The 24078-nt window shown below is 58.0% G+C and overlaps 3 protein-coding genes across 8 annotated transcripts in view; 1 reads left to right on the top strand and 2 right to left on the bottom strand.

Annotated features, from left to right (window-relative positions):
• Positions 1-514: 514 nt before the first annotated feature.
• Sema3g (semaphorin 3G) lies at positions 515-11739 on the bottom strand. Its single transcript, XM_004864398.4, has 16 exons — positions 11467-11739; positions 9617-9777; positions 9470-9532; positions 9100-9219; positions 8744-8834; positions 8539-8655; positions 8234-8379; positions 7941-8055; positions 7768-7837; positions 7345-7489; positions 6918-7149; positions 6740-6831; positions 6072-6113; positions 5171-5399; positions 4769-4905; positions 515-3531 (listed from the first exon to the last, which is right to left on the bottom strand). Exons 1-16 carry the CDS (start codon positions 11561-11563, stop codon positions 3067-3069), a joined length of 2322 nt encoding a protein of 773 aa, XP_004864455.1. The 5' UTR covers positions 11564-11739; the 3' UTR covers positions 515-3066.
• Positions 11740-17283: 5544 nt separating this feature from the next.
• On the bottom strand, positions 17284-20229 carry Tnnc1 (troponin C1, slow skeletal and cardiac type). The gene is made up of 6 exons (XM_004864396.3): positions 20055-20229; positions 18559-18589; positions 18233-18379; positions 17906-18020; positions 17578-17714; positions 17284-17493 (listed from the first exon to the last, which is right to left on the bottom strand). Exons 1-6 carry the CDS (start codon positions 20076-20078, stop codon positions 17462-17464), a joined length of 486 nt encoding a protein of 161 aa, XP_004864453.1. The 5' UTR covers positions 20079-20229; the 3' UTR covers positions 17284-17461.
• Positions 20230-21450: 1221 nt separating this feature from the next.
• The window catches only part of Nisch (nischarin), a 37884-nt gene continuing 35256 nt past the window's right edge, over positions 21451-24078 (top strand). Inside the window, exons 1-3 of one of the 6 annotated variants that reach the window (XM_087182456.1) lie at positions 21451-21675; positions 23278-23368; positions 23493-23576. Coding sequence is in view for 5 of the 6 variants with exons in the window: in XM_021244099.2 (XP_021099758.2) it covers positions 21586-21675; positions 23493-23576 (174 nt within the window). In the remaining variant the exon portion in view is untranslated. The remainder of the gene's footprint in view (positions 21676-23277; positions 23369-23492; positions 23577-24078) is intronic. The other 5 variants (XM_021244099.2, XM_004864393.3, XM_004864392.3 and 2 more) reach the window with 5 other exon arrangements.

Below are 24078 nucleotides of genomic sequence, written 5' to 3'. Positions count from 1 at the left end.
TTGCCACAGTGGAGCCTGCTCTTTGGGCAGAGGGCCTTGTCAAAGTAGCAGCATGCCCAGTGGGTCAGGTTCTCAGGCCGCCTCCCCTCTCCAAAAGACGCAGCCCCACACCACAGCACAGCCCAGGAATGAGGTCGGCAGCCTTCACATGCATTGCTATGGGGCGTGGGATGCAGACAGCACCCAAGTCTCTGCTACAAATGTCAAGTGTGGAAAAGGAGCAGAGCTGCCTGCGTGCCTGGTTGCCGTCTGCCAGCCAGCATTTTTTTTTTCTTGCTCAAAATCTTCCTGAAGTTCCAAAAATGTCAGTTTTACAAGCCCCCAGAACAGGGTTTCCTATTTTAATGAGCGACCTCAGCTTCATAGACAAAGCTCTCTGGCTCCTTCCTTCCCCTGCTGTACCCATTTCCCTCCCTGCTAGAAAATACCTCCCAGGGTGACCTCCCTCCCAGAAGAGTCGGGTGGGCTCTCCTTTTCCAGATCATGCAGACAGTCAATTTAGTACATACAGGAATACAAAGATATAATAATGATATAATTATGTGATATAAATAGTAACTTCATCTCTTTCCTTGTAGGCTCTACTTTCTTCACCAGAGCTCAGGGACAGTCATAAAAATAAAAATAACAATAGTAATTACAAGAAGCGTACTGTGGAGACAGAGAAATCACAAGGCCCATCTTGACATACAAACACAAAAATAAAATTCACACATAGAGGGCATTTCCAGGAGTTAATAACACACAGTACCATAGGAAGCACAGCAGGTGGTAGAACTGTCCATATTTTTCCAAGAGCAGGTATGCATTGTTCAGGATCTCATGCTCCTCCTCTCTCTGTTCTCCTGGGCCATTTCCCCAAAGGACCCTGCCTGGAGCCTGCCAAGCCCAGGCCTCCCCAAAGGCCACTCAGGCCTCAGTTGTCTCTTCCTGGATTCCCAGGGACAGAGGGGCAGAGCACGCTGTAACACCGTTTCCTGGAGCTCTGCACCTTCTCCTCCATCTCTCGTCTTTCCTGTCTTCCCTTTCCTTCTTTCCTCCAGCCACACCCTCACTGCCTGTTTGTCTCTTCTGCTTTTACCAGCTAATATCCCAACAGACAGCACCTCCAAGCAGGAAAAATTCTCAAGTTGTTGAGAGATTAATTTCAGTGCTTCCATTTCACTTGCCTCACAATCAAAGGGGTGAAGTGGGGACCATGTCAGACTCCAGTACTCTGCCAGTGTCAGGATGGAAGAAATAAGACCCAAGGCCCTCAAGGTTGGAGTTTCAGTAGGACAGGAAACCCTGATTTGATCACCCTCCTTCTTTCTTTATCTTGGTTTTTTTTGTTTGGTTTGGTTTGGTTTTGGTACTGGGGATCAAATTCAGGTCCTTGTGCTTGTGAGGCAGGCGGCAGAACCACTGAGCTAAGTCCCCAGCCCTCTATCTTTGTTTTTTAAAGGGCATCTCAAACTCTTGTGCGTCACTAACTTGTTAACGTGCAGGCTGGGAATATATTTTCATTTAGTTGTCCTCCTCCTGGCCTGTGCTCCCTAGCCTGAGAAACTGCTGATGAGAAAAACACCTCCCCTTACATGCCCAGGCAAAATGTGACCTTGTCATATGAGCCTCACCACCAAAAACCAGGATCGTTTTTCTCTACATTTTTTCCCCTTAAAAGAAAAAAAAAAAAAGGAAAAGTGAAGATAAATCTCAGTGGTTGTGTGCTTGCTTAGCATGTGCAAGGCCCTGGGTTCCATCCCCAGCACCGCAAAAGGAAGGAAGGAAGGGAGGGAGGGAGGGAGGGAGGAAGACAACCCTTTAAAATGAACTATCCATGCCCAATCCTTATTTAGCAGAAAATACAGACTCCAGGGAACATCTGGCCCTCCCAGTGGCTTCTGAACTAATTAATGTCATCTTGAGTTCTTGAGGACACTTGCTCCTGGGTTCATAGCCCATCCTGAGGGACTTCCACCCTCCCTCCATGTCCACAGCTTCTGAATTCTCTGTGGTCCTGGAAAAAGTCCTGGCTCCAGTCCTGATCACCAGTTGCAGCTCACAGAGCCTCCAAATTCTTACTCTCCTAGGTCTGGGGTGTGCCTGCACCACCCTGGAAAGACAGCCCACTCCTCCCAACCCTCTCTCCAGCTCCCCTCTCCCATCTCTAATCCACAGAGATGAGGGCTGACATTCCCTAGATCAGTGGTGGCGAACCTATGGCACCCGTGCTGCAGTGGGTTGTTTGTTAGCATTGACAGCTCTAAAAGGTTCGCCATCACTGCCCTAGATCCTATCTCTCTCCCTGCTTCTCGGTATGGAAACCTAATGGTAATGGGGAAAGTGGATCTGTCAAGGGGTGTGAGCATACAGCAAACCTGGCCTGACAGTTTGGGGCCTGAGGAAGGGAGGTCAGGCTGTGAGACTTCTTGCCCTCGTTATAAAGTGGGACCTGAGGCCCAGACCACTCCCAGATAACCAGCAGCCAACGCCTCTGTAGTTCTGAGATGCAGAAGAGGTGATAGGCCTTGTCAGGGAACCACCAGCACATCATGGTGAAAGGGAGGGGCGGGGTGGCACCTCTCTACCTTCTGAATACCTCTGCTTTTCCTCCCCAGCTCCCTTCCTAATAGGTACTACCTTAAGAGGCCACTTCTACATTCCTTGGGCTGCCTGAGGACCCTTGCCCAGATATTTTCTTAGAGCTACCCCCATACCCACTCTGAGGGTCACTTAGAATGGCCATTGTTCTGAAGGCTGGGAAAGAACCACCCAACCCTCTTGCCTTGGGCAAAACCGGAAATGTGCTCCGGAAGCCAGGCCATCTCTGAGAACAAATGGCAGGTCCCTTGGGGCTGCCAGGGCCAGAGAGTACCAGTTTCAGTCCGAGACTGAGAACACAGAGAGGGGCAGGGAACAGGCCTCAGGCACAGGGCCCTCCCCTCAGGCCACCAGTCTTTCCTGTGAGTCCCTAAAAGGCAATCAGGCATCCTGGCCCCCTTGGTCCTGGCTGGGTGGGCAGAAGATGCTGGAAGTTGCTGCCAGGTTTCCAGCCCATCCTGACACCACCTCACTGGCCTTCTTCTATGTGGCCTCCACCTCCCGAGGCGTCCGGTTGCGCTCGGCCTGGCCCCGACTCTTTACTTTCTTGCCCAGTAGCAGTCCTGCCCAGTTTTTGCCCTTGGCCTGCTTTCCCTGGCTTCGGAAAGAGCCTGAATGCTCCCCAATGCCTCTGCACCACACACGCTCACAGTACTCATCCACCTGGGGCAGGTGGGCAAAGCCAGTGAGCTGCAGGATGTCTTTATACCACGCCTTGGGTAGGGCAGAGGCCAGACCTCCCCGGGTGGGGGGCTCCTCCAGCCTCGGCCCTCCAGGGTACAGGCTGTCCAACTGTGCTGCCACAATCACCTCCAGAGCCAGACGGACCACAGTCTGGGAGAAGCCATGCTCCAGCGTCGTGCAGGTATAGGTACCGGCATCAAGGCGGCTGAGTCTGCGGAACAGCAGCCCCTGCTCTATTTGCAGGACTCGCTCATCTGTCTTCACCTGACAAGTGGGCGGAAGGCAGAGGGGATATGAGGAGGGCCAGGACCTGTGCCATCAGCTTCTTTGCCCTCTTGTTTTCCAAGCTTGCTATCCTCGGGACTCAGTGCCCGTCCTCCTCTTCCCAGGGGCACCAGCAGCTTGGTAGGCCCAGACTCTGATGGCAAGCTAATTGTAGGCAGGACTTCACCTTCCATAACCCAGGAAAGGGGCTGCAAAGGCTTTTCAAAACTTTAAATGACTAGTGCCTTCCCTAGTCAGAGCCCTGGGGGACAAATCTTCAAGAGCCCTTCAGAGGGCCCTTGCACACATACCCCGGGAGCAGAGGGGTCACGAGGACATCGGCAGGCTTTCCACTGACACACACCAGGCGGGCTTCCCTGTCTTGATCTGGCCTGTTCACTCCCCATAGTGTGAGCCTGACACCCCAGCCTGGGTAGGCTAAGTGCCCACATCAGTGTAGGAGGTGGGAGTGTGGCTCTCATCCCAGCCCACGTCTCTGAGCCCTGTCTGAGCTTTAGTTTGCCTCCGCGTGCTGAGGAGAGACTGCTTGGGTGGTTGGTGTTGCACAACTGCACCCAGTTACTCCCTCCTACCCCAGGGAGTCTCCTCAGTGCCCAACCCAACAGCTGGCCCAAGGGGGCCTCCCCCAGTTTCCAAGCTGCAGGGAGAGCCCCTTCTGTAATCAACACCCCCTTCTCCCCTCCTTTTTCCTGTGGAAAAATGGCTTCTCACCCTGCCCGGCCCACGCCTAGCCCCAGGCCCGAGACTGAAGCCATCTGGGGGCTGAGGGGGGAGACAGATTCTTCTGGATGGGGAGGACAGGGCTGGGGCAGATAGCTGGTCTCCAAGGAGGAAGTGTGGAGCCAGGAAGTATGGAGGTGGGGCAAAAGCCAGTGATCAAGGACTGAGGCCTGAGGCAGCAGAGGACCAAGAACCCCTGGGGAAGAGACTCCTCCAAGCTGAGCCTCGAGTGCAGGCACGGGGGATTTCTGGACTGTCACAGGTCCCCTTCCTTCTCTTTCATCTGTCTTACCCACCTCTTGGCCTGGGAGAGTTCCAGCCACCTCGGGCCTGGGGATACTCAGAGGCAGAAATAGGGACCTAGGCACCCCAGGAGCCTAATACACACTTTTCTTGGATTGACCTTAACAGATTTCCTTCCCCCAGATCCCCTTCCTTGGGCTGAGGGATTGGGGTTTGGGGTGGGGGGTGGGGTTGGAATAGGATCCTTCCTTACCTGGTCAGGCCCCTCGTCCTCTGCCCTCTGCAAGAACCAGCGCACGGCAGCCTGGGGAGACTTGGGCAGGCACTCCAGGAAGGTGCTGTTGTGCTCCGTGCCATAGACCCTGGTGGCCGCCAGTCCTGAAGCCTTCTCTGCGGAGAGGCCCAGGTTGGCTCACTTGGGAACTCTGGGATCCAGGACCCCAGGGCCACCAACTGACTCCCACAACCCACTAGTGCGGCGAGGACTTGGGTATCTGTCCATCCCCGAGCCCGTCACTGTGTCCCAAGACCCCGCACATGCACTGACTGCAGTTGCACAGCTAGAGAAACAGAGGACTGTTACTCCAGGATCAGCCGGAGGCAGTTCTCCACAGGGAGGGTGCCCAGGCCACAGGTCGAGCAGGGCCCCACTCACCATCCTGGCTCTGGCCCAGGCACTGTACAGCAGGGTTGCCATGCCGGATGTCCTGCCGGCGGAACCGGCGCTTGCCCAGGCTGGGGCGGTAGCGGGTGCAGGAGGCACCATCCCAGGCACAGTAGGGGTCCCGAGCCAGGCAGCACTCTGCACAGGCTCTGCCATAGGTCTCACACTGGTGCAGCCGCAGCTGGGCCACACCCAGCTGAGAACCCACATACAGCATTTGCTGGGGAGGAACACAAACAGAGCCCATAGGAAGTCTGGCCTCCACCGAGGAGCACTCACACTCCATGGGTTTCCTGAGACCTCTGCCACTTCAGGAGTCTTCCAGAACCTCTTGGATTCATTCACAAAAACAGAGATGTTTATCACCGCCCACCATACACCAGATTTCTGTGGACGGATGTGGAAGGGTTAGGGTGTGCCGGGGTCTTGTCTAAGGGACTTCTCCAGGCCTCCCTGCTGCTGGCCTATGCCCTCTACCCCAAAGGCCTTTACTGGCCTGGCCTCTAATTTTAGAGGTGTACCTTATTTTAAGCAATCCCAGTACAAAAGTTGGGATTTACCAACTGCGACGGGTAGGGTATTTGCAATTTGCAAAATGACACACAGGACACTTATAAAAATGGCCCCCTTCTTTGATCGAAAATCTAGATTCTGCTCCCAAGCACATTTCGCCTCCCTCAAGAACTGGCCTTTGTGGCTCTGTCCTTGTTTTGTTTACTCCGTGCCGCCCACTCCCCACTGTTTCATGCATGTGAAGCCCAGCTTCCAGGTGGTCAGGGCCTCACTACAAGACCTAACCCGGCTGCCCAGAGCAGCTCTCCAGCACACTGTAGCAGTGCTCAAGGCGGCTGTGGACGGGGCGGGGCGTGTGGGAAGGGGCAGCTGCTCTTACCCTTTTGACAGAGATCTCCATCTCAGTGATGGGCGTTGGCACCTGGGGAGGAGTAGGCTCTCAGGGTGGGTGGTATAGGAGAAGCCCCTCCCCTGCGTCACTGCTTTCCGCCTTCTCCAAGCCCTGGCTGGGAACTGACTATCTCCCAGCCTGCTCCATGCGCCTTTTCCCAACTAAGCCTGGCTAGTCTTTCTTAGACATCAGGTTACAAAAAAGTCCCCTCTTCCTGGCTGGCCTCCAAGCCGGAGGCTTAGCGCAAAGCACAGAACTCCAGTGTCCCCTCCCACAGCCCTGTTCCCCGGAAAGGAGGTGCTGTCCCAAATCACCCATCTCGGTCCAGTAGGGCCAACAGTGCCCCAAACACAGATGGCCCACTGCCTGACTAGGGCAGCAGAACCCTTGAGGACTTGGGGATCTCAGCTACCTCCTCACTGTGAGCCAGTCCTGCAGGGCTCCGCCAAGGTGCTCACCTTGGTCATCCCTCCCAGGGAGCTACTCTTGGCCCACAGGCTGTGGCTCTGGGCCCCTCAGTCATTTGGAAGCATCAGTGAGACCTCTGCAGCAGCATGTACCAGTGCTTTCAGCCCTCCCAGGCTTGCTCGGGCTTCCCTGGGGCCAGCCTCAACCCCAGGGAAGGGATGGAGGCCCTCCTGTCAGCCCCTACTCACCTTAAACACCTGGAGCTCTTCCAGAAGGACCTCCTCAGGCTCAGCTGAGCCTGCTGCCTGCAGAGCCATGACCTTGAGCACAGAGCCTGAGTCTGGGGCAGCAGTGGAGAGGTCAGTAGGGCAGGCAGGGGAGCCCACATACCTCCCCATCTGAGCCACCTGCCCTCAGCCGGCCTACCAGTCCCCAGGAAAATGACATCGTAGGTCCCGTCCTCCGCCTCTACGCGGTCCACCACGATCTGCCGCAGCAGCTGGGCCAGGTTAGTTTTGATGAGGACAGGCCGGCCATGCCATGGCCGCACAGGCTGGAACATGAGCGGGTGGGCTCTGACAAACTGCAGCGCCTCGTCTGGGTAGTCCTTGGTGCTGCCCAAAGGTCGTCCTGGCTTTGCAGTCATTTTGCTGGGGCACTGCAGGCAGCAGCAGAGAGAGCACCTGAAGCACCTGGCACGCCATGGCCCCCAGCCTCTCCCATCTCCCAGTATACTCCACCCCACCAGGCCCTCCAGAGCCCCGGCCATCCCTGCCGCAGGGCTTTCCAAGGATGAGCCCCTCCTGAGCCCCTCCTGACAGCGGCTCAAGCCCCCTACCAATTGGATACTCACCACGCCGGGCCGGGGGAAGGGCACCTTGCCCCCATAGGGCCCCCACTGGTGCTGAGGACCATCTCGGTGGGCAAAAGGCCCATTGAAAACCTCCCAGATGTCCGCCATGTGGTACACACAGACGGCGAAGCCCTGGAAGACAGCACTGCCAAGAGCAGGGACAGTCAGGCCGGGGCCACTGTCACAAGCAGGAAGGGAGGATAGAGGTGACAGTGCGTGCTGTAAGCAAGACTGGAAAGCAAGGACACCGAGGCAGAGGCAAAGAGAGGGAGACAGAGAACACAGCAACAGAACCCTGGTTCAGGGACAAGGAAAAGGAACCACAGCAAGGATGAGACATGAGGGCAGAGGCTCACCAGAGGGACCAGAAGTCCCGAGGTGGGGCCAGTGATGCTGGGGTACAGGGGGGCCAAGTGCGCCCACCTGACAGTGCTGAAGAGTGCGTACACCTCAACGTTCTTCCTCGCCTTGGGCCACAGCAGGAACACATCCTCTGGCACACAGAAGGGCGCAGGATCACGGTCACTGCCAGGATGCCCGCACCAGCTCTGAGCCCTCCCGCTCCCAGCACACAGGCCTGCCCGCCGTGCCCTTACCGAGCTGGTCAAAGTGGGTCTCGGCACCTCCAGGCCCGGGCACAGAGCAGACCAGCCTGGCCTTGAGGAAGGTGCTCCATTTGTTCACCAGCACCCGCTGGCCGCCAGCATCATTCTGGGGTGGGGGGCAGAGTCAGCCACGGGGTCCACAGGAGGGCCCTACCTCCCCTCCTCCACCCTGGCCCCTGTGGGGAGGTGTGAATGACAGCTTTGCCTCGGTTTCCCTGCGGGGTACAGTCTGGGAAGGGCCTGAAGCAGGGTGGTGAACCTCACCACCCCTTTGCAGCTCTCACCACACAGACTCGACCCACACGGCTGACGGTGACGTGGCCCGGGCCACCATCAGGCGATGGGACAGTCTCGGAGAAAAAGAAGTACACCTTGTCGTTGTCCTGGTCAGGGTTGTCAGGGATCCGTGCAGCCATGACAAACCGAGGATCTGGAAGAGTGACAGGGGAAGGCCGGGGAGAGGGGCTGAACCCAGAAGGGAGGGGAGGCAGCACGGGGACCCCAGTGCAGGCAGCCTCCCCTCCCCTCCCCGCCCCAGCATCCCCTCTCTTTCAGGGGAGGAGGCAAGCCCCAGCCAGCCTCGCCTCACCATGCAGGAGACTCTGGTCGGAGTCCGAACGCAGGGCTGGCCGGGGAGCCCCACTTCGGAAGATCATGGCCTCCCGCCCCAAGAAGTCGGCAGTGAGGCCTGTGTACAGCTCCCCACCTGGGGTTGGGAGGGGGCGGAGTCAGCAGACCGGGCCGGGCCGGGCTTCCCACCCTCGCTGTGCCCACTTCAGCCTGGCATCACCCACCTACAAAGGTGCTGGCGAAGGTTCGGCTGGGCTCGTGCGGGCACCGTCCCCGTCCACTTTCCACCGTGTGGGGCTCCAGGTAGAGCACGTGCTGGGGGCGGGACAGGGCGTCACCTGGGGAAGCAGCTCCAGCCTCCCACCCAGGCAGCAGCCCTCGCGTGGCGTGCGTGGGTGCGTGCGTGCGGCTGGAGAGTGGGGGTGCTCGGAGGCGCCCTCCTCCTGGGCCTCTCAAATGGGGTCAGCACCCTGGAACAAAGGCGCCTTTCAGGCCTGCGCTGCCTCTGTCCCACCCAGCTCCATGGGAACCGTTCAGGCAGCAGGGAGGAAATGTCGGGGGCTGGCCGCGGCTCACCTACCTCCCCACGGTGCCCCACTGTGATGAGGGCGCAGATGGGCTGGAAGGCCCCAGTGCCACATGCCAGCAGGTGGGTCCGGTTGTAGGTCTGCAGCACCCGCACAAAGTTGGCACACTCGGTCTAGCAGAGAGGCGGGAGGATGGCATTCCGGGGGGTGAGGCGGAGCTCACCATCTCCTGGCGGAGTCTCAGCCCTGCCTGGCTGATCAGCTCCGGGAAGTGGGTAGGAGTGACATTCTTCACAGACCTCCCAAAGCCTCAGGCCCTGCTCCAAATGCCCTCAGATGACCTGTGGGAGCCCCTGCAGAGTACCGTGGGGTGAGGGCCTAGGGCTGCTGAGGTGGGGAACAGACACTGCCCATAGCACTCACCGAAGGATCTCTTCCCTTTCGAATGCATTCCTCCCTCTGTCCTGGCTGCGGTGGCCACAGGACCTGAAACACAGCCTGGTGACCTCAGGTACTCCCCTGACCTCGAACCCTCCGTTTCCCCACCGCTCCCCCATCTGTCCAGCTCACCTCCCGGGGATCTGGCCATGCCTGGTCAAGCCGCAGAGAGTAGAGGGCATCCCGGCCCCCCAGAAAGAGGCGGTCCCGGTCCTCATCCAGGTACATGGCCTGGAGGTCCAGGGAACCTTGGGAGCCCAGAAAGATGGCAGAACGATTGGCAGACAGAAGGTCTAGGAAGGAGCAGAGGGTGGTGGATCAGCCTACTTCCCCAGCCAAGGGGTGGAAGAGGTGGGTCCTGGCTGTGCATTTATACACACACGCACATGCGCGCACGCACACATGGGAAAATGTTTCCGTCCACGGGCTGCTGGACAGCAACTGGCACATGGCTCCTGGGGGCAGGTGGGACAGGAGCTCTGAGCCTCCCCCCAATCCCTTGACCCAGGCACTTGCCGCTCACTCCTTCATTCTTCAGCCCCTAGATCGTTTGGCTGACACCTTCCCACTGCCCTACCTGTGCCTGCCCAGGCCCCAGAAGATGGCCCCACTGACAGAAACTAGGCCAGCAAGCTGGGTGGGGGGGGGGGGAGGAAGGGCAGGCGAGCCCGAGCAGCGAGCAAGGCTGGCTCTGTGGCAGAGATGGACAGGCAGGAGAGTGCACCCCCAGAACAGGGACACCACAAGGACCTAGGCCTGGGGTAGGCCAGGTATGGCTGGGCAGAGTTCCAGCCTGCAGCTCAGGGTTCTGATCAGAAAGGATTTTCTCCCTGTGGATGCTGCCTGTCTGGGCTCCAGAGGTGGAGGGGAGCTGTCTGAGAGCAGGGGACCCAGGAGTTAGGACCCTGGCATAGGGCTTGGCTCGAAAGGTGGAGGTGAGGTGCCAGCAGGGGCTGGCAGTGGGGTGGGCTGAGAAAGGGGCATAGGCCACCCTTGAGAAGGCCCAGAATACCACACACCTTTCCCCATAGGAGCACCCGCGCCCAGACCCCACACCCATCAATGGTTCCTCCAGGAAGCCTTCCATGTTGTCTCCACCTTAGGGAGCTTTCCCTATTGGGGGCTGTGTGTGTGATATTAGGGACTGAACCCAGGGTTTTCACACTGAGCTACACCCTCCATCATTTTTTATTTCTTATTTTTGAGACAGGGTCTTGTTCAGCCACTAAGTTGCCCAGGGTGGACTCTGATTTGCAATCCTCCTGCCTCCTCCTCCCAGAGTGCTGGGACTATAGGAGTGCACCACGTCAGCCAGCTTGGGGGACTTTTCCAGTAGCCTGACCTGCCCACTAAACCACAGCTGCCACTGCAGGACTGCTTTTCCCTGACTCCCCAGGGCAGAGCGATGTGTCCCCTCCGAGCTCCATGGCAGCCTTGTATCTCTGGCCTCTGACCAAGGTTCTTTCTAAGAGAAAATGACTACCACTGCTTTCCCAACCTGCCACAAGCCTGTGTCTCAGGGACATTCAGAGGAGGCTGAGCCAGCTGCAGCACCCCACAGCTGGGTGAGAACCGAGGAAGCTCCTGCCCCATGGCAGGGTGGCAGAGGAAGGAGGAACTGCCCCCTGGGCTCCTGCGTGGAGAGATGACCTCCCTGTGGGACAGGCTACTGCTCCCTCCCTGCTGTCCACTGACCCTCCAGACCTGCCCCCTCTGGCCCTCTTCCCTGAGCAGTCCCTCTGCCCAGGGCTCCCAGTCGGCACATCTCCCTCTCCCCTCAGGGTGCCCCCTGGCCTTCTGTGCATCCCAGGACCTGCCTCCCTCCGGCCCCTCCCTGGGTCATCCCCAGCACCATCCTGGAAGCCTTTGCCAAGAAGGGCTGCGCAGGGCCCGGGCATCCCCTTCCGGGGCTGGCTGGGGCTATCCTGGAGCCCAGGGCACTCATCCGACATGCACGAGAAGAGGGCAGCGCTGCCCAGTACCTCGGTAGGAGAGCCGCAGGCGGGGCACGCTGGCACTGCCCTCTAGGAGTAGGAGGCCCCCCACGAGGCAGCAGATAGCCCAGGCCAGGGGGCCCATGCTGGGGAACGGGACGCCCTCGGGTCCTGCTGCTGGCTGCAGTTTGTGCCGTTGCCACCAGGCCAGCCACTTATAAGGCAGCAGCTCCACCCAGCCCAGGGCCGGAAGGCGGGGAGGAGGAGGGGAGGCGGGAAGAACTCTGGTCCACCTGTCGCTCTCCCTCCACCCTCCACCTCAGCTGGCCAGCACCGGGTTGGGGGGGGAACTTTCACAGCTGAGGTGTAGACAGCCTGCACAGAAAGATGTTCACACACATAGGTCCCCAGGCCTCCGGCAAAGTGACAACGGGAAAGACACCCCAAAGGAGAGGTCAGAGATCAGAGGTCAGAGTTTGAAAGGCTGCCTGGGGGTTGGGCTAGGGTCCACTTTGCTCCCTGCCTCTTCAGTACCCATATGCAGAGACCCCCACAAGCTAACCCTGGGCCCAGGTCCCAAGGGCTCCACAGCCCCTCCTCAAATCCTCCAGCTCCCATCTCAGCTCACAGGGCTTGCTTCAGGGTGGGGGCCAGGGCCCATTCCATGCCCAGGCAGAACCCCCAGTTCTTTAGCGACCCAGGGCCCAGAGTCCCACAGGCCCTATATGCCGTGATCCTCAGGCTCCACTCTGATTGGGCAGGGGGTGAGGGGAGGGAACAGGGTTGGGGAGATGAGACTGGGGGATGAATCTGGGGCAAGGGGGTAACTCTGCCTCTGAGAGCAACTTCTGGCCCTGCCCCCCACCCAGCTCCCATTTCATCCCACCCCAGACCCCTACACGCAGAACCTCAGGCCTTGGGCACTAAGATTTTAAGCTTGAGCTGAAGTTGAAGCTCCCTGGAGTCTGGAACGTCCTGCGGGTTGGGCGTCACAGATGGAATGGCCTTCGTCCTTAGGTGGTCAGGAAACTCAGAGAAGGAAGGTCCTAGACCAAGTCATACACAGGCTGTGAACAGGGCCAGCTCAGCCCTGCCCCTTCCTGGGACCCTCTTTGCTTCTGGGGCTCCTGGAACCCCACCTACGCTCCCCAACTCAGCCCCGGCAGGGAAACAGCCTGGCCCTTGGACTAGGGGTGCACAAATTCGTCTCACGTGACTTGAAGCTGCCCAGAAACTATGACCACTCAGCCTGGCCCTGCCACTGGGCTGATCTGGGTATAACAGGGCTTATAAATTGTGCGCGGTGCCGATGGAGGGGCTGCTATGGAGTGATGTCACCCTGGACTTCAGAGGGTGGAGCCCCTCTGCCTCCACTTCCCTGGAGACGCTCTGACAGCGCCCAGGCTGCAGGCCAACATCTCGCTGGAGATCCGGCCAAGAGCCTGTTAGCCATCATCTGGTCACCATCTGTGAGCAGGAGACCCAAGCATTCCTCAGCCTGCCCGAGAGCCCCCAGCTGAGGCTGCCGGAGGCCTGTGCTACTGGGGCAGGGTGCGAGGCTAGCTCACTCCATACTGTGGAAAGAGCCCATCACAGGGGCTGGGACGCCAAACTGCTGATTTGCCTGGTCTTGCTCAGGTGCTCCCCGTCTCCAGACCTCAGTTTCCCAGTTTAGAGAGGGGATAGAATTTGCTGAAGGCCCTGCCGGCCGGCTGCAGGGGGGGAAGCAGACCTGGTGGGCCCAATTCCTGGATCAGTGGCCCCACCCACAGGTATCAGGTGCCATCTAGTGGAAAGAGATGGAACTGCCAGGATTTCTAAAGCTGCACTTTGTGTCAGGCTCCCAGTGGGCAGCAGGACCACCTCGTGGAAACCTTGGGTTCTTAGGGAGGCAGGCAGTAACTAGGCAGTGGAGAAATCAAGGGAGCCTTCATGGAGGGAGGAAGCATTACCCCCGCAAAGGATGCACAGCTCAGAAGTGGAGAGAAGGCCCAGCAAAGTGGACAGAGATAAGTGTGTGTGCAGGAGACAGCACTCCATGAGCGGATTAGAAGTTGTGAGCCCTGGGCCAATGTGTGTGTGTGACGTGTATGTTCATGCAGCAGGTGCCACCAGGTGGGTTGTGGAAGATGGCAGCCCAGCCACACCCAGGCGGAATTCTGGGGCGGGCATACCTGGAAGAATGGATGCTCCTGGCCCCTTCCCTACCAATCTCATGGTGGAGCAGAGATGGGCAGACAATCCCACAGCCCCGCCCAGAGGTGAGCCTCCCAGCCACCCGTCCCCACCCAAATCCTTCCTTGTGTCCCCTGGAGTGCCCACTGCAGGTAGGACCATCTTCTCTCCCGTCTCCACCAGGACTTGTGCCTCTCCCAGGGAGCAGATGAAGGGAGACCCAGGAGGCGGTGGGGCCACCTCTCCTTGACATGGGCACACATAGCTTTTTAAGGGCCAGTGCTAGCCAGAGAGGCTGTGGCTCTGGTAAGCCCAGGCATCCTCCTCTGTCCATCATGGAGGGATTGCCTCTTCTCTCCGCAATCCCATCAACACCCCCTTGGTGCCACCCCAGCTGCCCCAGCCTCTGGAGTCCTTCTCCTGCTTACGACCACTCACCTCCTCAGCCACTCACCCTTCCAATGGCCACCAAAAGTGACACGACCTTCTGCACGGCCCTTTGGAACATCGCTTCCCTTGGACACCACCATCTGCACCTCAGTTCCCCCACCGCCTCTGTGACCTGTCCGCCTGATCCTCTGCCTGGAGCCCTGCTCCCTCCTGCCCAACTCAGACACAGAGCCCGTCATCGCAGTGAGCAGGTCCTGACAAGTGATTCTGAAGGCACACAGCCCTGGCACCTCTGCCCTGCACCTGCATCGCCCCCGTCCTGCTTCAGGGCTTGCCCACAGAGCACACAAGCCATTCCCTACCCCTCCTCTCAAACGCTGCCCCAGCCCAGGCATCCAGCCCCTGGGCTCGGTCCACACTCGCCATCTGCCCTGGACCCAGCTCACTCCCCATGCTCACCAAAACCCCTAATCAGGTCCCCCAAGCCTGAGGGCCTCCAGCTGCCACCCATGCCTTCATGTTTCCCTGCTCTATCCCAGTCCCCTCACCCACTGGCCGTGTCCTTCCCAGCTGCCCACGCAGAGTGCCTGGCACCTGGCCCTCTCCCCCTCTCTACAAGCTCTCCCCAAGGCCCTCATTTTCAACCAAAGCTGGGAAAGGGCTTCCACACTGATGACACCTACATTCATAGCTGCAGCTCTGCCCCTGCCCTCCCTCTGACCTGGCTGTGGCCTTCCAACCAGTCCATACCAAAGCACCTCAAATTTGATATGGACAAAAGTCTCCGTTTGTCTTGTGATCAACCCATCAAAAATGCCTCACTTGGGTGGGGGATTTAGCTCAGTGGCACCTAGCCTGCCTTGCAAGTGCAAGGTCCTTAGTTGGAGCCCCGGTACCAAAAAAAAAAAAGCCTCACTTGAGCCAGGTGGGGGCGTGGGGGGTGGGGTGTGCACACCTATAATTCCAACACTCTGGAAGGCTGAGGCAGGAGGATCCCAATTTTGAGCCCAACCTGGGTAATTTAGCAAATTAGTGAGACCCTGATTCAAAAAGGACTGAGAATGTAGTTCATTGTAAAGGCCCTGGGTTCAATCCCCAGTTCTGGAAGGGGGGGAAAATGCCTCCTCTGGACCCAATCCTGAGGAGGAAACATTCACAATGAAATAACAAAATAACTGGCCTGTACCCTTCAAAAGTGTCAAGGTCTTAAAGGACCAAGAAAGACTGACAAAGGAGACAGGAGAGGTGGATCACATTAGCTCTTTGATTGGCTGATCCAGGGAAAGGACATTAATAGGGCAACTGACAAATTTTCAGTAAGTCAGCAGGTGAGTTAGAAGTGTTGTGTCCATGTTAGTTTCCTGGGTTTGGTCATTGTCTTGTGATTATTCAAGAGTTAAAGTTTGGGTAAATAGGCTGAAAGATAAATGGGAGCTCTTTGTATACGTCTGTAACATTCTTACAAGTTTGGAATTTCAAAATGAAAACAAAAACCAAAACAATACAAAATAACCTCCACTCCCCAGTACCCTTGGCCTGAACCCTCTCCAAGCTTCCAACTGTCAGGAAATTGGAGTCTGACCAAAAATCTAAGGGCCATCCTTGAGTCCCTAGTTTCTCACCTCTCACATGCAATCCTTCAAATTTTGTCTATTCTAGTTCCAAACTACGCCTTGAATCCACTACCCCATCCTCTTTTCTACCCAGCACCCTACTCTGCCAGGAACCTTCAGGCCTTCTCACCTGGAACCCACCTCAGCCTCAGGTGGGCCTCCTGGCTCCCCCACAACCCTTTCACCCTTCTGCAGCCCCAAGAGCACCTCACCCCTCACACGAGCTGTGTTTGTCGGGAGAATCCAACCAAAAACTTCCTCCCCAAGGCTGCTGAAGCTTGCCTGCCAGCCCACCACTGCCTTCCTGCTCCTGAGGCCCTCTGAATCTTCCCTATGGCTGGTACCCTGCGGTTCTTTATCCCTTGCTCAGTGTCACCTCCTCCAGGAAGCCTTCCTGGACCACCTTCTCTCATCAGCCCACCATGCCATTCTAGCCCTGTGCACGCATCTCCCTCTGCATCCTCAAGTTGACTAGAAATTCCAGGAGCTTCCGGACTAGGCCTTGCTCTGATGTCCCAGCAACCAGCCTCAGGCTGGCACGTGCTGAGTAACCATTGGATGATCTACTGGTAGGCTGGGCTGTCCGCTGTGGCCCTTCTTTATCTCCTGGAGCGTCATCCTTCCTGGGTCTCTCTGGGTGACTGCATAGTCCCTGGGTTCTCCAGCTCCTGAGGGCAGGCCTGAGGGGATCCTCTCCACTCCTCCCAGGTCTCTGCAGGGAGCAGGCAGCTCCTGCCAGCTCTGGCCTCTACCAGAGGCATCTCTAGAATTCCAAGACTGTCTCTGGAATGCCCGGCCTGTCTGGAGAATGCCTAGGCTGGGACACAGGTGCAGAGACTGTGGGGTGGCTGGGCGGAGCAGGGACAGCTGTTGGCATTCTGGTTGGGCCTGGTTGCCAAGAGCAGCTGTCCCTCCTACCAGTGCCACTGCTGACACCTCCACTTCCTCACAACCCCAAGTCACCTCCCCAAGGCCAGGCCACTGTTACGGCTGCAACTCTGGCCTGGGGACCCCTACTAAGGTGGGAGCCACCAAGCCTTAGGCCCCCACTTCCTGTCAGGGAGGGAAGGTGGGCCCCTGGAGGCCAGCCCGGAAGACATGGCCCTGGGCTGGAAGTCAGGTGGCTGGGTTCTCCCGAAGACGCAGCAGATGACCGTGGCTCCTGGGTCCCCATCCGTGAAGGGTGATGAGATGCTGAGCAGACCACGTGCCCCCCAGGGCCTGAAGTCAATGTCGCTGAGTGGGCAGACAGGTTAGAGCCAGGGGCCTGCTGGGCCCCATGAGGTATAGCTTCACTTCAACCAGAGCTGAGGGGTTGCTGGGGTTGCTTAGCCAAGGGGCATGCAGGCCCGGATGCAGCTAACTGATCCCTCCAAGCGGAGGACCTCAAGGCGACCAAACTGACTGGCCAAGGCAATGCCCCCTAAATCTTGTTAAAATGCAGATTCCGGGGCTGCCAGGGCCTTTGGAGGCTGGACCGCTGCACACAGGGCTGGGAATCAGCACCGATGGATCAAGAAGGCATGGAGCAGGGCATCCAGGATCAACCAGAAGCCCTCCTGCAGAAGGTAGGTGGGCAGCAGTCAGAGCACCGCTCTGCAGGCAGCCTGCTGGCATCTGGTTGTCAGGCAAGAGGGGACTCTGGGAAGAATCAGGCCCAGGAAACAGCAGAGCCAGACACCAGGCCTGCCGGGAGCACAGCTTTATTTGTACTTCCCAGGACAGGGGTGAGGGAGGGAGCCAAGGAGGGTCAGGGACCAAGGACACATCCGGGCTCAGGGCCTGGGGACCCCCATCCCCTGCACCCACCCCTGGGCCTGGCTGGAATGGAAGCCTGGGCCTGGGCAGCTCTGGGAGATCAGTGTCTATTCCACACCCTTCATGAACTCCAGGAACTCTGCGGAGAAAGGGCAGGCATGGGTCAGTGGTGGGCCTGGGCCGGGTGTGGACAGCAGGGCACTGGGCCTGGCCACCCACTCACCATCATAGTCGATGCGGCCATCGTTATTCTTGTCGCCATCCTTCATAAGCTCCTCAATATCGTCCTCCGTGATGGTCTCACCTGTAGCCTGCAGCATCATCTTCAGCTCCTCCAGGTCGATGTAGCCATCAGCATTTCTGCAGGGAGGGCAAGAAGGCCTCAGCCCGGGACGGGGAGGCAGCCCTCCAGCCCAGCAAGTGGGGTGAGGGCACCAGGAAATGGGCATAGGATGGGAGGCTGAGGCTGCCGTGTTCCGGGCTTGGCGTCAGGGCTGCCCTCCCTCCCCACCTCTGCTTGGGTCGAGGTCAAAAGCACAGTGTCTGCTCACTTGTCAAACATGCGAAAGAGGTCCGACAGCTCCTCCTCAGATTTCCCTTTGCTGTCGTCCTTCATGCACCGAACCATCATGACCAGGAACTCATCAAAGTCCACCGTGCCGCTGCCTAGGGGTTTTAAGGCCAGCACCTGCTGTACACACCCTGTCCTCACCGCACCCCCACGCCGACTCTGTCTCTGAGGCAGTGTGGTCATTGTGCCCGTTTTGTAGAGGAGATGACGGAGGCTCGGGGAGGTGAAAGAGCCCCTGGCTAAACAGAGCAAGGGTCTGACCCCTGGAGAGCCCAGGTGTGTTTCCGGAAGCCGGGTGGGGGCTCACCATCCTCATCCACCTCATCGATCATCTCCTGCAGCTCCTCGGGCGTGGGGTTCTGGCCCAGCATCCTCATCACCTTGCCCAGCTCCTTGGTGCTGATGCAGCCATCCTCGGCGCCCAGCACAAAGATGTCAAAGGCTGCCTTGAATTCTGCCCAGTGGTGGCCATGGCGGGGAGACACAAAGCAGCCAGGGCTCAGCAGCCAGGACACTGGGCCATTTGCCATCCCGCCTGGCCCCGAGACCTCTCCCAGGTCACAGTGAGAAGGAGCCCCCTGCTCCCCAGCCTCGCTCACTGTCCCCTCCCCCCACGAGACAGGAGGCACTCACCATTTTTCTGCTCTTCTGTCAGCTGCTCTACCTAGAGAGGGAAGGGTCTCAGGCTCAGACTCAGGCTCAGCTGTTCAGAGTGCACCAAGCACTCGACAGGCAGGAAGTCGGAAGCAGGGCCTAGGCCACAAAGCAGTGGCCTTCGTCTTCCCTCCCTACCCCAGAGCCCTGAGTTAACCCAGCTGGCCTCACAGAGGCTGGGCTCAGGGTCAGGTGACAGGTGGACACCCCCCAGGACCAAGGTGACCCTGAGTGACAATACTCAGTGACCACACCATGCCCTTTCGGCTACCCTAATGAAACCCAAGCTGCATGGCTTGAGGGACAGCTGTCCCTCAGGTTGGGACAATCAAACCAATGTGGGGGTAAGCAAAGCCACCCACTGTAACCTGACCTGTGTGGCCACTAGGCTATTTTTAACGGGGGACAAAGTTAAACCTGGTGATTGTTCTGGGGACTCTGGCATGCGGGGAGGGGGTGGGGCAGCACTATCTGGCCCCCTGGCCTTCTGGTGCTGCCTCAGGAGCCAAAATTAGTCCCCAGCCCCACCAGGCCTTGTATGGGCACTGGGTGGAGTGCTGCCCCTCCAGCTCCATGGACTCCTACAAGATAGGCAGGGGCACCCCGGAGCCAGCTATAGCTTTTCCCTGCCCGGGAGTGGGGCCACATTCTGGGGATAAGGGGGTTTCTTCTGGGGATAGCCAGCCTAGCCAGGATGTCCTTGTCTCTGGGGTTGCCCCCCCAGGACAGAATAGCATCTGAAGCCCCTCAGCGACCCCAAGAAGCTGCAGGGACTTGGGTGACTACTCTCCAGCCCTTACTCCCTCACCCTCACTGCCTCCCAAGCACTGAGCCAGGAGCCTGCCAGAGCCCTTGGGGGCTGGGGCCTCCATTCCCCTCCTTCCCCTGCTCTCCCTGGCCCCAAACTTCAAAGCCCCTTTTCCAGCCCAGGATTCAGGTTCCACAGCCCCTCCTCACTGTCCCCTTCCTGCCCACCAAAGCATCTTCAGCCAACTAAGGGGCTGCAGGGGGTGGCAGATTGGGGGCCTAGGAGAAACAGAATGTCAGGGGTAGAAATGGGAGGTGGGGACAGGGAGACAGCAACAGAGACTCCAAGAGAGCTCAGCAGAAACAAAGAGGCACACAGAGACTGAGGAAGACAAAAGACGCAGCAAACAGATGGGAATTAGAGATGTGGGCGAGAGACTGACGAAGCAGCCACTCAGAAACACAGGGAAGACGGGAGGCTAAGAGTTGAGTCTCTTCCTCCTATTCCCTGTGCCAGCCCCTTCCATACCCTGAACCCCCTACCTCTTCTGTACCCTCAAATGCCAACTCCACTGTCCGCTTGAGGGTCTGTGCTGAACGGATGTGGGGCTTCTCTTGGGCCCCCATCACATCTCTGGGGTGACCTTGCCCCCCCTCCCCGCCATTCTGAGCCAAGTGGTCTCCAAGTTTGCCTGCCTACCCCAGTCCTTCCCAGCCCCTTCCCTTACCGCGGCCTTGTAGATGTCATCCATGGCAGTGGCTCACAGGACAGGCTGCTGGGTTGTCAGCCAGCCCTCAGGACTCAGTTTAAATAGCCCTGCCTCCTGCATTCCCAGCCCAGCCCACCCTGCGTGTAGCAAGCAGCCTCCACCCCTCCCGGTCAGTGATCCTTGGCTGGCCTGAATCCCTGAATCCTCTGCCCAGGGCAGGGAGCAATGAGAGCTTCGAGGACCAGGGACACTCCACTGAGGACGCTCAGGAAGTTTCTTCAGTGAATGAAAACATGAGCCTCAGCCCAGAAAGGAGCTGCAAAGGAATGCACAGTGCCTCAACCTTCTATCCAGTCAAGGAAACAAGGGCTACTGCCCACACTTTCCTGATAAGGAAACCGAGGCTTCGGGGAGGGTAGTGGTTTTGCCCAAGTTCTGGCTCAGCTGGCAGCGCCAGCCTTAGAGTACCCTCTCTGGAGTGGTTATGCAAACCTCTCTGGAGTGGCTATGCAAAGACTGACAGCATAAGACACAGCCTAGAGGAGCCTTGAATGCCAAGCTCAGAGTACAGTGATACGGAACTGATAAGGGAGGAATCTCTCCCTCTTTGGACAAGGTCTAGAGCTCTTCGGCCAGAGGTACCTGAGGAACGAGGCCCCAGCTTTTCCCTCTCCCCAGGAAGAGCAATGCTCACTTTGGGCTTGAGTCAGCTACACCCAGGGCTTTCAACAAACACGCCTAGAAGAGAGCGAGCCATTCGCGGCAGGTTCTCTCCTCCTCACTCTTCACGTGGGCTACTGACTCGGGCTGCTCTGGGGCCAGGGCCATTTTTCCAAGCCAGCACTGTCGTTCCCAGGTCCAGATCCGCCTGCCTCTCGCGGGTTTGTGTGGGTCTGAGCTCCGGCAGGTCATTCTAGGGCGCTGGCGCCGACTGGCCCGCGCGCGCACACACCCTTCCCTCCACCTACACCCCCACTGCTTGCAGCCTCCCCTGGCCCCTGATAAACACGCCTGCTCTCTGCCGTCTGTCTGCACCACCGCGCGCTGAGCGCAGTCTGAATCAGCCCAGTGTGTCCTCCAGGAGCTGGGCATGACACCGGAGACCTCAGGGCGTCATGCACTGCCTCAATCTCCTCCACACGCGGAGTGAACTCTGCGGCCAGGCATGCCACCATTACTGCCCCCTTTTCCACAGGGGGGAAACTGAGGCCAGGCGAAGCAGTGACTTGCTTCGGGTAGCTTGAGGGGTCTGGGCTCTCTATCCTTCCTTCCCGAAGTCCGAGGGGTGATAGTGGCTCAAATTTCTCCCTGGCAGAGGCACGCAGGTACACAAAACTACGCAATCCAGCCGGGCCACAGGAGCTGCGCACGCGCGCCCTCGGAGGACCTGTCAATTACGCACGAGGGGCGGGGCGGGGGCTGAGAAGGCGGCGGGGCCAAGATGGCGGCGCGGGCGGGGGGCTGCGGGGGCCGGGGGGCGGTGGGACGCTGACCCCGCCCCGCGCTGCTGCCAGTCTGAGGCGGGCCGCGGTAGCCGCGGAGCCGGAACATGGCGGCGGCGGCTGCGGCGGCGGAGCGCGAGGCAGAGCCGGCCAAGGAGGCGCGCGTCGTGGGCTCCGAGCTCGTAGACACGTATACGGTGTGCTGGGGGCGCGGTACCTGTGGAGGCCGGCGCCCAGAGTCTCCGTTAGCGGGTCGGGGAGGGGTCTGGGTCCGGCAACCCGGACTTGCTGGGAGGGATCTGCGACTGCGAAGACCCGGGCCTTGGGTGGGAGGCGGGGAGAGGGCGAGGATCCCGCAGGTCCGGGAGGAGGGTTCTGGGGCGGGTTTGGGAGGGTGGAAAGGAGGTTTGGTTGGGAGGAATCTGGGGATAAAGGAGGCCTGAGCTGGGGGATGCCTAGCTGAGGCAGAGTCCTAGATCCTCCAGGCCTGCGAGGGCCAGGGGCCTGAGAGAACTTGATAGGGGGTCCAGGAGGAAGGGGACTGGGAAGGGGGCCTCTCGAGAGATGGGATGGGGGAGGAATCAAGGTCCCACAAGTCGTAAAGAAGGAGAAGAGGCAGGATTGTGATCTGGGGGCCCGGGATCACAGTCGAGATCTGCTGTGCCAAATGAGGGATGGATCTAGGGGGATTCGTGCCTTTCATGGGTTAGCAAGTCATCCCCACAACTCCTAGGCTGTGGAGGAGAGAGAAGACGGAAAACGGCAATATTTCCAGACTACGATGGGGCTGAGGCCCTCTTGGGTCTGGGTGGGGTTGGATACCAGGCCTCTGGGGTGCTGTCTGGTAAAAACTTGTTCCGGGGTGGGGGCTCACTGCACCCCTACCAATCTCCTGTCCTTGTTCCCAAGAGGGTGGGTGGGAGTCTTTCCTCTGCGTGTGCCCCACCCCCTTGACCCCCTTCCCAATCCCTCTTCTTGAGGTCCATTCCTGTGGCTCTTTTTCTTCTGGGGGCAGGGAGCCGAGCTGCCCGGATGGAAGAGAGGCTGGGGGCGGATCCTGGAGCAACAGGCCGGCCCTGGAGAAATGGCTGCTCCTCTGAGCTTTTAGCTGTTCACTATTTCCTCCTCCCTCTTCCCTGCTGCAGAGAGGAACACAAAACCACGATCAGGGGGCTGCAGTCAGCTGGAGGGTCACCTCCAAAAAGCCCTTCCTGTTTGGGGCTCTGCCCCCCCCACACACACACAATGTGAGGAGGGAGGGTGATGATGCAAGCTGATCTTATCATCATCTGTCCCTGGGTGTGCCAGGTAGATGTTATCGACACACCTCTCTTTTGTTAGGTGTCAGGTCCTGCACAAAGCATTTTACATGTATTGCCTTCCTTGATCCTGAAACCTCCCAGATTTTAAGATGGAGAAATCGAGGCTCAGAGAGACCTTGGGCTCCTAGTCACTTACTTAAGCCACAGCCAGGAAATGGCAGAGTAGGTTTTGAATCCGGGTCTTAACTATTAAATTATATTGCCTCCTGTTAGGGCTGATTGCCCATCACTGCCTCCACAGCAGGTTCTTGGTGCTTTGACTCCTGGTTCAGCAGCAGAAGTCACAGCTGTCATCCAGTTGAAAGGACTAGAAAGAGATATATCAGACAAGCTGGTCTTGCCTGACTTGCCCCTGTTCTCTGCCTTAGAAGGGTGGCCCTACCTACAGCTCAAGTTGGGTTTTAAATTACCTAGAAGCAGGGGGTAAAACCTAAGGAGGTGCCTTGTTGTGGTAGAGTGACCTTTTCCATTTCACAGGCTTGTCCCATGTGCCTTCCAGACCTAGTGCTAGGGTTTTAGAGGATGCGGGGCCTGGTCCTGAGCAGGGGTCAGATACAGAGACTGATGGGTAAGGACATCTGCCTTTGGCCATGGGAAAGATCTGAATACCCTGCAGCTTGTTATGAAGGCAGGGGACTTCTGCTTGCTGGCTGTCTCCCCTTTCCACAAAGAATGTTATTTCCTCCTTTTAGGTTTATATCATCCAGGTCACTGATGGCAGCCATGAGTGGACAGTCAAGCACCGATACAGTGACTTCCATGACCTGCATGAAAAGGTAACTCTTAGACTCTGGGAGCCTGTGACTTAGGGCTTGGGGGCTTTGAGGCCAAGTTCCCATTGTGCTACACATTGGTTTTAGGGCAAAAGCAACTTCATGTGTGTAGTTTACTATAATGAACCGGTTTAGTAATGTAATTGAAAAAAAGAACTGGTAGATCCTAGTTTAACCCCAGTTTGGGGTTGTCTGCAAGGCGCATATTTAAATTTTTATTTTCATATTTGAATTTTGAATTTTGATTGCCAGTTCTAGTTTGTATATGAGACAGTTTCTCAGGGAGGGGACAAGTTCAAACTCGTTCTACCTAATATAGCTGTTCCAGAGCCTGTTCTTTAATATCTGGCCGTGATTCCATTTCTTCCTTTGCTATCAGAGAGAGCTGCCTTTCTCTGGGTCATTGGCAGTGAGAGTATTTTAAAGATACTCTCACTGCCTTGATTGGTTTTCATTTTGGTTTGGAAGGATAGCAGCTTTTTAGAGCTCAGAGCATTGCTTTTCT

Source organism: Heterocephalus glaber, unplaced genomic scaffold (genome assembly GCF_053883595.1).
Source record: "Heterocephalus glaber isolate CG9 unplaced genomic scaffold, H.glaber_assembly_v1.0 deba00001472, whole genome shotgun sequence".
Taxonomy (NCBI): Eukaryota; Metazoa; Chordata; class Mammalia; order Rodentia; family Bathyergidae; genus Heterocephalus; species Heterocephalus glaber.
This window is presented reverse-complemented; position numbering and strand designations above follow the sequence as displayed.

Bases quoted from the DNA above. Each gene is read 5' to 3' on its own strand.
- Tnnc1 (XM_004864396.3), bottom strand. From the start codon at position 20,078: ATGGATGACATCTACAAGGCCGCG. The intron at 18,590-20,054 runs GTAAGGGAAGGG...TTCCCTCTCTAG, and splicing joins ATGACATCTACAAGGCCGCG to GTAGAGCAGCTGACAGAAGA. The intron at 18,021-18,232 runs GTGAGCCCCCAC...TAAAACCCCTAG, and splicing joins CGATGAGGTGGATGAGGATG to GCAGCGGCACGGTGGACTTT.
- Sema3g (XM_004864398.4), bottom strand. From the start codon at position 11,563: ATGGGCCCCCTGGCCTGGGCTATCTGCTGCCTCGTGGGGGGCCTCCTA. The intron at 7,150-7,344 runs GTGAGTATCCAA...TGCTGCCTGCAG, and splicing joins CCTTCCCCCGGCCCGGCGTG to TGCCCCAGCAAAATGACTGC. The intron at 6,832-6,917 runs GTAGGCCGGCTG...CTGCTGCCCCAG, and splicing joins TGTCATTTTCCTGGGGACTG to ACTCAGGCTCTGTGCTCAAG.